Genomic DNA, 10,247 nt, shown 5'->3' with positions numbered 1-10,247 from the left:
CATATTCATAAAATTTGTATAAAAAAATTCAAAATAAAATACATGTCGAATCTAAAATCAAATGATAAATGACCCTCCTTATCAAAATTGTACGACTCGACTCGATGGATAGTTGGACGACTCGACTCGATGGATAGTTGGGAAGCATACTTGTAGGGGAAGCATACTTGTAGAGGAAGTATATAAACCTCCCCCTTTATACAATCCCTCAGGAATTTATGTGCACAAGTTGCATCCTACTCACCTTCCTCGATGTGTGTCATTTTCAAAACTCCAAAACCTCTCTCTTGCCTGGTGGGGCACCGAGGGGACGTGGGGCGTTCTCTGCCCTCTCCAATTTGCAGACAAAGATTGGACCTCTCATAATTCTCGGTTGTTGCGTTTGTCCCTTCTCTCTATCTCTCTTCGCAGGTCGCTCCGCTGTATCTCTTCTTCATCTGCCCGCAAAAGCACTCCAGAGGTCCTCTCGGGAAAAGGAATTTTGGCACGTTGAGAGATAGCACGAGGCATTCCACCTCGGGAAAGGGATGATTGGGGTTGGTCTACTGTGCCCGTTGAGAGAGAGAGAGTCATTTGATAATTGCAGAGAGAGAGAGTCATTTGATAGTTGCAGAACATGGTAGTCATTTGATAATAACACACAAGACAGAGACCTGAGACACTATATAACCCAAGGGAGCGTTGCACAGTTTTAGAGAGAGTGGCAGTTCGAAAGAGGGAGGCTTGGGTTGCAAGCAATCTTTTTCTTAACTAACTGTATAGAGAGAGAGGCATGGAGCGTTATGAGTTGATGATGGATATTGGGTCGGGAAACTTTGGAGTAGCCAGACTTGTCAGAGATAAGAAGACCGACGAGCTGTTCGCCGTCAAGTACATAGACAGAGGCCATAAGGTCTCTCTCTCCCTCTCTCTCTCTCTCTCTCTCTCTCTCTCTGTTTCTTCAGCTACTGATGAATGGGTTTTTACTGGTTTTTAGATTGATGAAAATGTACGAAGGGAAATCATGAACCACCGATCATTAAGGCACCCCAATATAGTTCGATTCAAAGAGGTACTACTCCTCCTTTTCTAACTTTCATGAGCTTTTATTTTCCATTCCTATTTATTTCCTTGCAATACGAAAATTGGGTGCAAGAGCTGTAGCATATGATTATGTAAATCTAATGGAGCTCCGAAGGGGCATCTGATGTTTGTTCCTCAAAGCGGATTGTGGAGAGGAGATTATAGACATCAAATTATGTAATTACGGGATTTCTCTAACAGGAACTGGTAATTTTCTCATGGTTGACAGCTTGGGCATCTGAAATAAGAGCTTAGTACTCAGTACTTCAAGAATTAATCTCTATATGGAGACTGATAAATGCTAAATAAAATAATTATGCCCCATATGTGAGAGTTTCTAATATGAGAGTTTCAAGAAATAATCTTTCCCAAGGAGGCCCTTCATAATCCTAATATGAGAGTTTCGAGATCCATTCTTTGCAAAATATGCAATAATATGTGAATGAACTTCATTCGAATTATTGCCTGCCAACAGCGAATTCTCAAGTTTATGAAATTAAACCAGTGCTTTGTAGTTCCCTTTTATGTTTTATATCAGTATTGTTTTGGTTTCAGTGGGTAAGTTATCTGCAAAAGGGGATGCTCGATCACTGTAATCATTGAGATGAACAGGACTACATTGTAACCCTGTAAGCTCACCTATCAAGAAAGGATCGTGGCACTTGTGAAGAAAATATATCTTACAAGTAGTCTTAATTCCTGTTTCCTTTAAGGAACAGTTTCCCCTGTTTCTTCTTAAGGGTTTTAGAAAAGAAAAGAGCATTTGGTCCATAGCGGATGCCCAGGCGAGATTTCACAATGTACTGATCTTGGTTATTTGAAAATTTTTTCCTTTGAGATATTCTGGTGCTTCTATTTCTTCGCTTGCTGCGTACATGGCTGTTTTGTTGTGAGTAAATATTCTAATTGTAATATTGTTTCTCTTAAGTGCTGTGTCTGGTAAGAAAAATAAAAATGTCATTCTATGCCTATCCTCGTGAATCGGCTTCCTTATAAAAGTTGATAGAAATGTGCTTTAGATATTTCCTTGCATTTCTTTTCTGTCCTTGCAAAGCAATGAAGTTGGTATTGATTTCCTGGTGTTGCAAGGTCCTTTTGACACCTACTCATCTGGCCATAGTAATGGAATATGCTGCTGGAGGTGAGCTGTTCGCGAGGATATGCAATGCTGGCCGATTTAGCGAGGACGAGGTTCTTTTTTAAATTTACATACTGCTCTCCTAATGTTCTTTGAAGGCTTAATTAACTGTAGCATTGGAAGTCATATTTGCTAATGACTCTATTCCGCTCAGGCACGGTTTTTCTTTCAACAACTAATATCAGGAGTCAGCTATTGTCATTCCATGGTATTCACTGGACCTCATTTAATTTGAATACTTGCTACCTACTTTTAACTAAACCACTGATGTCTTCACAACCAAAATTAAATGGGATGTATTTTTTAGATTATTATTTCCTTCCATTTGGGGTGAGGTATCTAATTTTTATGAGGGACAAAGGTTAATATCTTGACCTCCCTCATCGGAACCAGTCGCCACACCATTGGACTCCTTTGAAGCCATTGGATAAGAGCTTCTTACTTTCTTATGCAGCAAATATGCCACAGGGACCTGAAGCTGGAAAATGTACTCCTTGATGGAAGCCCAGCTCCCCGCCTTAAAATTTGTGATTTTGGCTACTCTAAGGTACCTTTTCTGTATGATTCAGAACTTCATTTATGAGAAATAGATCTAATATAAGAGTAATGATCCCATGAGACCCTCGCACAAATGGGCTGCATAAGACCTTGCTCTTGTGCCGTCAGATCTGACACCAGATTTCGAGGAGAGATGGGGTTGCTAGCTCACCGGGAAAGGCAGTAAAAAAGAATAAGGTGAAATTGTTAAAGTCAAAAAAAAAAGAAGGAAAAAGGGCACAAGTCCATGCGATCTCACACTCACCATTAGACTCTTCCCTGATGAAGTTCTCTCTCTCTCTCAAGTGGATTAAATGTTGAAGGATTGAGAGCACAGGCCCATGCCTCTTCCTAATTAAGAGAAGCCGCACATAACTATGACAATCAATCACAACTGTAGAGAGAGGGAGGGGGAAGACTGAGTAAAAACTTGGGTTTGGGTAGGATGTTGAAGGAAGAGAGAGGAGAGAGAGAGATTAGGTAAATAAAATATCCAACATATCAACTGCAACCCATGAACGTCAATATTCATTTGAAAACTCAACAATTAGTAATATTTGAAAATTGATATGAACGAAACAAGATACTGGTTCTCCATTCATTTACAATGTACAGAGAGAGAAAGAGAGAGAGAGGGAGTCCAATTGAGAGAGAGAGAGTCCAATTGCTCAAAACATGACATCAAACCTGTTGAAAATTGTCAATAAGGGAAAAGCCGGAGAGGTTCGAGCCTTCCATCTATTTACACTTTGGAGAGAGAGAAACCCACATTAAAAACACGCAAATTTTAGCCCTTGATCCTAGGACAAATGGGTCTCAAGGAGTCATGGTGAGAATCCAATGGAGTTTGGGGGAAGTCAATCGTATTCAAAGAAGAAGAAGAACCAACATTATGCATACCCGCAAAAATTAGCCTATCAAAATCAGGAAAAAAACCTCGAACCAGGTGCTTCCCATCTCTCCTGTTCTTACATTGGGCGAAACGGGGCTTCAAGCCTGAATTCTTGACTTTCCAGGAAAAATTCTGATGACCCAACAAGCTTGACTTCTTATTCTCCATGTAAGACGAGAGAGAAAGAGATCAGAGATAGAGATTTCATGGCTTTTGCAAGAACGTGTGGAGGGCGAGAGGGGGGAGGATTCCCCATGTAGATTTCAGCGAGCTCATATTGTAGCAAGACGAGGATAAATTCTAGAGAGAGAAGATTCAATGTGTAAATATGGGCAGGCACAATTGGGAGCAGGAGGGTTTTTGGGTTATGGAAAGAGAAAGGATATGTGAGAGAGAAAAGGTTTAATAAAAGAGCAAAAACCACTCCAGGAGTGAAAGATCAGTGGTTTCTATGAGAGTGTAATAAAAGTGTAGAAGACCAGTCTAGAAGAGAGGTATTGGATACAGAAGACCCTTTTCATAGAGAGAGTCATGGGGGGTGAATATAGTTTCTTAGAGGGGAGAGAGAGTGAGAGTGATGGACTTGGGTTCGTTTGGCTAAGTTACTGTGCTGGTTCAAGAGACGAAAGTTGCAGTGCTGGTTCAAGGATAATAGAGTGGGCGATAGAGATTTGACCGCCTTTATCAGTGAGCTGGTATCCCCATTTCTTCTTGAGATCTGGTATCAGATTTGACGGCACTAAAGTGGGGTCTTATGTAGCCCGTATGTATGAGGGTCTCATAAGATCATTACTCCTAATGTAATCGTATGTTACAATCATGTTGTTTCAATCACAGAAGGAAAGAAGAAAATGAGACCAAACATTAATTCTTCAAGAATCAATACCGCTTAAAGAAAGTTGCATTTATTGATCCTTCATTCTGCATTGTCAGTCTTCTGTTTTGCATTCTCAACCTAAATCGACAGTGGGTACACCAGCTTACATTGCTCCAGAGGTTTTAGCAAGAAGAGAATATGATGGCAAGGTAACAAAGATAGAAAAATACTCCATAGCCCTACGGAGTATGTGTGTTGTTATTCCAAAGGGCGCAATTTGTTGTCCGTTCCTAATGACAGATGGTGGAGCTCGGATGTACGTGGGTGAAAGTCCTGTGGACCCCCACTAAAGTTGATCTGCACCATCCATCATCTGCAACATGTAGTAGAATTCCCAATCTTCTGTTTACAATTACAACACCAATCGCGTTTATGCCCCCTTATTCTTGTTTAATTCTTGGACTCTGCAGATTGCGGATGTTTGGTCTTCTGGAGTAACTTTGTATGTAATGCTTGTTGGTACGTATCCATTTGAAGATCCAGAGGACCCTAGAAACTTCCGGAAGACAATTGGGGTGGGTGGACTACAATGTTTATGAACCTAACAACGTTTTCTTGAATTGTAGTGATGTTATTATTTTTTGTCATACCATTTAGTTTACTAATATTATTCCTTTATATCCTGTGTTGCAGAGAATATTGAGTGTCCACTATAGCATTCCTGACTATGTTCGTGTATCAATAGAGTGCAGACATCTCTTGTCCCGGATATTTATCGCGAACCCTGAAAAGGTAGCATGAAAATTGGATCTTGTTTATGTTTATTATTTCTCTATGGTGTTTGGAGTTTGGACCATAGCCAACATAGTCCTTAGGTTCAATGAATGGTGATGTAGAGATAATGGGACCTGTACGAAAGTGGCATGGCCCAAGTGGTGGTTCCCTTTCTGTCAACATTGTCATCCATCATTTCAATTGATACTGATGATCCTAAGGATTTATGGTGTTCCCATGATAGTGCCTTTCATAAGGATTTCAATTTGACGGATCTTTCTCCATTACTTGGCTTGTGGTTTGTTCTAGAGGATCACTATTCCTGAGATAAAAAACCATCCTTGGTTCCTTAAAAACTTGCCAATAGAGTTGATGGAAGGAGCTGAACTAAATCATCAAATGGATGAGCCTAACTCTCCTCAAAGCGTCGAAGAGATAATGATGATTATCGAAGAAGCAAAAACGCCCGGCGAAGGTCCTAAGGTCATTGGTGGCTTATCCACTATTGGTAGCATGGACCTTGATGACATGGATGCTGATGATGCCGATGACTATATTGAGAGTAGTGGGGACTTTGTATGTGAACTTTGAATGTTGAAAGGCTATACCCCTTATGATCCCAGGGCAAGAGGTTTGGCTTTCTTGGGATATCTAGCTTCTGCCATCATCGGCTATTGAGGTTCTCGGCGATGCATACGACTTCAGGGTTGAGTTCCTTATAAATTGAAATTGTGCATTTTAGGAAAGAAATGTTCAAGCAAGGAATTGAAAACCTATTGAATGCTGTCATTAGAAAGCACTAAAATGTAAATGACCCAAAACATTAGTGGGTTTTGGCATCAGGAAGCCTAAGAGGAATGGGCATGCTTGCTTTCTTGCTTGATTAAGTAGGTGTAAATGGTGGCTCAAGCATCCATCTTTTTCGTTATTTTGTTAGAACTAGCACTTGATCTCTCCTGCTTACCTCCTCTGTTTGCTGATTTTTTAAATAGTACCATTCTTCCTGGTATTTTTGTTGACTATGCTTTGTTTGCCCCTTTAAGTGTCTAGCTAGCTGTATAAAATATAGAATCAAAATCAAACCATTTGTCTAAGCTGAGTTTGAATCTTAACCATTAGTAATGAAGCCGTAATGAGGATCCCCAAATAACTGCTGACTACCAGAGAGGCTTCACAAATAACATTCTCTGCTGAAAAAGTATAAGATGAGGCTTCTTACTTTTGACACATAGAAGTCACATTCACTTTTAGTCATCAAATGTGAAATCTTTACTTTTGACATATGGAAGTCACATTCATTTTTAGTTATCAAATGTGAAATCAGTTGGCTAGGAACGTATCATTGATATTGCACAATGCTTAATAATTTTTTTTTTTGAAATTTGACTCATTCTTAGTATCCATATTTAAAATCTAATAGTTAGAAATAATTGTAATCTTCGTGTATAAAAATAAATAGTCTCCTAATATACATTCCCTTTTTATTATTTTTCTTAACATCTTCCTACTGGATGCTTTCCATCATCCATTATAATCTGCCATGCACCAAGGGCTAATGGCAAATCAATAATGCAATCTTCTTAACGCTACCAACCTGAATTGACAATTCCACCATTCTTTCAGTGACAGCATTGGCCACTAAGTTGAGGTTACATCAGTGGGAAAGGGAAGTATCTTTCTTTAAAAAGAGGTAGCTTTCAATGTTGTCTCTCTTGTACTTTACATAATCCGACGAGTAAGGTAACTTAAAAACTACAGTTCTGAGAACGACCCTTTTGTCGTCGTCCAGCAGAGATGCTATGCAGTTTCTATATTCTACTGATTTCTTAATGCTTACACAATGGTTTATGGCCTTCTTATTTATAGCCTTCTTATCCATTAGTAAAAATCAATGCCATGATATCATTCATCATCTGGGAACTCGAAACAAGGGTATTTTAATCATTTAGCCCTACTTAAATTGCCGAAGTGAATAGAACTTGGGGTCGTTCAGGGTTAACAACACAGAATTGCCAAATGATGCAAGTACCCCAGCTTGTTCCGTGTCAGCAATGTGGGACTCACTTTTTTAATTGTGAAACCTTGTTCCATATTGCTAACCCTGAATAACAATGGGGAATTTATGCCAGTCGCCTTGTTAAGTGGGGATAAATTATTTAATATTGCTTATTTAGGGTTATCCATCTTAAACTTAGGCAGTTTGGTCATGTTTTTATTATATATTTCAAGGACGTACTTAAGTCAATGAGATTAAAAAAACAACACTATTAATGTTAATTTGTATTATTTTGATGCTTAATGATTTGTGCCTTAATGATGTTATGAAGTGATTTGATCCTTTAATTGATATTTTTCCTTAAAATAAAACTTAGATAAATTAAAATAAAGAAAAATTACCAAAGAGAGATACCAACAATGTGAGGAAAGATAAAAATATGCATGGGGACCTCGTATAATAGGTCTAGTGCGCAGTGGGAGTTTCCTAATTTGTAAGGAGAGTAAAAACTTAAAAGGTGTGATTTATATGGGCTGGCAATCTTACTTGTAGAATTAAATACGTTGGATAGTGTAGATGACACACATCTTTTACAATATTATACAAAAATGGCATGTCTCATAAAATAGTATCATATCTACACTATCCAAATAAAATTATTACAGATTTGTGCAAGTATGATTACAATTTTACATAAAGCTTTTCCAAGCTTAAATTCTATTCATAAATCAAGTAAAACGTGACACCTTCAGTGCGTTATGAAGAAATTGTAACACCTAATTTGAAAAATTTAGAAATTTAGTCCATTCTATATATGAGTTGCTCATTCATGGTTGGTGTTAATATAATATCCTTTCCCACATCAAACACCTTGAGAGCTATATTTTTTCCCTTGAAATCCAATTTTTTCATGGAAAAATGAATTTAGAACTCCTATAATGATGTAGGTGTAATATGGTACGCATATTCATGGATAATTAATGGTGGAAAATAGTTGTATGCATTAGGGGAGCAGTCCTAAACTTCTGTCCCCCAAGGCATAAAACATTCTTCTTAAAGATGGATGCAAACGAGTTGTTAGATGGGTCATATGATACCTTTGGGGGTGTTTTGTAACACCTGGAAGTTTTCACTGGGGTTTGCTATATACCCGCGTGATACAGAGGTTTTCATTGCAAATAGATGGGTCGTATGATACCCATAGTATTAGGGGTGGCAACGGCTTAGGTACAGGTCGGGTCCGACTGGACCAGGACCTAGATTCGAATAGTATTCGGGTCCAGGTTTTGGATCCAGATCCGACCCGTCAGGTCCAAAAGTTAGATCCATACCTATGCCCGTTGGGTCTTAGGTCTATCCTGTCAGTCCATTGTCTGGTTGGATCCATTGCCATCCTCACTTTGAGCTTCTATTTTGTTTTCTTTTTGCCCTTTTCTTACCATCATATACTTATATTACTGGCAACAAGGTTACAATCACCCGCCAAGTTGTCTGATTTGTCGTTCAATAGTAAAATATGACTACGAGTTTTTATTGTATGCGATATTTAATACACCAAGACCAAACCAAACCCGGACCCGAATAGTTCTCGTGTCTAGGTTTTGGACCCAGACCCGACTTGGCGGGTCCAAATGTTGGACCCATACCCAGACCCTTGTCAGGTATACCCGGCAGGTCTCAGGTCGAGTCCGGGTCCATTGCCACCCCTACATAATATAGTGGATGAGAATTTAAAACTTCATCACAGTAGTTAAAGGTGGCCACAATGATAAATTGTTCACAAATGCTTATGTTACTCTAGGTGGCTGTTTGATAATAAAAAAAAAGGAACTAAAACACAAGAAAGAGTAAAAATGTACCAGACCGGATCAGTTGGCTTGGGGCTTTCGAGGTTTCGAGGCCTCGCCCGTATCAGGACTGGCTGTTTATGTCCTGCGTCCTCTTTGTTTCTCTTTATGTTTTGACCAGCCTTGGCTTAGTTGGATGGATCTCTTAATCTAAGGGCTGCAGGTGGCCTAAACCTCAGACTTTCCTAGGTCTAGGTTTTTCTCAGGTCTCACAATCTCAAAGTTTTCTCTGGGCATACAAGCTAATAAGATCTAAAGAGTCTAACTTAAAATGATCCCGAAATGACATTTTTATAAGCTGAAAGTTATCTGGAATCGGTAACAAACCATAACCAGAAGATTTTCCAGCCTGAACTATCGTTTTGGTAGTCAAAGGCTTGGGCGACACTGGTAGTGTCGCCTATACCAAAATGGTCCAAGTTCAATGAACCTAGCCAAAAATGATTCGGGAGGGGTTGGCATGCAGAAAATTCCAATTTGGGGTAGTCGAAGTTGGGCGACACCAGTGGTGTCACATAGACCAAATCTGCTCAAAATTGACAGATTCTAGTCAGAGCTGATTTTTGGGATGTTGCCTGCCAAAAATCAGTCGATTTGGGTCAGTCTAGGCTGGGCGACACCAGTGATGTTGCCTAAATCAAATCTACTTGGAATTGGCAGATTCTTGTTTGGGCAGATTTTGGGGCTATCGGGATACTGCCTGCAAAAAATCAGCTGATTTGGGTCAGTCTGGGCTGGACGACACTGGTGGTGTCTCATATAGTAAATCTGCCCAAAATCGGTAGATTCTAGTTTTGGGGGGGTCTACAGGCTATTGTGATGCTGCTTGCCAAAATTTGGATTAAAATGAGATGTTTTGCTATTTTTAATGATTTTTACTAAAGCAGGGTGGTCTGCAGGATTCAGTATCACAGGGCAGGCAGTATGGACTATGGTGGTCTATGGTCTGGGGCTTTACTAGGATAATGTCATCCTAAAGCTGTCTATGGTTTAGAAAACCATTGAGTGTATTAGTTATCAAAATGGGGTGTCTACAGTTGCCCCTCTTTGACACTTCCTATCCTTCGAGGGACAGGTGAGTGTCAAAGAAGTAGACACTATTGACATTTTAATTTATCTGATGTCACGTGATCAGAGGGCCCACAAATATTTCCTCCAAGACAATGCACTCCCCGCTCACCCCC

General features: G+C 39.5%; 1 protein-coding gene across 7 annotated transcripts in view; it reads left to right on the top strand.

The window, feature by feature from the left end:
* The first annotated feature begins 371 nt into the window (after positions 1–371).
* Positions 372–10,247, top strand: part of LOC18425288 (serine/threonine-protein kinase SRK2A) — a 99,291-nt gene continuing 89,415 nt past the window's right edge. For 4 of the 7 annotated variants that reach the window (XM_088863890.1, XM_020661979.2, XM_088863889.1 and 1 more), the window contains exons 1-8: positions 372–892; positions 977–1,051; positions 2,152–2,253; positions 2,355–2,408; positions 2,655–2,747; positions 4,563–4,655; positions 4,917–5,021; positions 5,140–5,238. In XM_088863890.1, coding sequence (XP_088720016.1) covers positions 773–892; positions 977–1,051; positions 2,152–2,253; positions 2,355–2,408; positions 2,655–2,747; positions 4,563–4,655; positions 4,917–5,021; positions 5,140–5,238 — 741 coding nt within the window. In that variant the 5' untranslated portion in view covers positions 372–772. Of the gene's footprint in view, positions 893–976; positions 1,052–2,151; positions 2,254–2,354; positions 2,409–2,654; positions 2,748–4,562; positions 4,656–4,916; positions 5,022–5,139; positions 5,239–5,342; positions 6,230–10,247 lie in introns of those variants that run through there. The other 3 variants (XM_006829852.4, XM_088863891.1, XM_020661978.2) reach the window with 3 other exon arrangements.

Source organism: Amborella trichopoda, chromosome 4 (genome assembly GCF_054954075.1).
Source record: "Amborella trichopoda isolate Santa Cruz 75 chromosome 4, AtrichopodaSantaCruz75HAP2 v2.0, whole genome shotgun sequence".
Lineage (NCBI taxonomy): Eukaryota > Viridiplantae > Streptophyta > Magnoliopsida > Amborellales > Amborellaceae > Amborella > Amborella trichopoda.
This window is presented reverse-complemented; position numbering and strand designations above follow the sequence as displayed.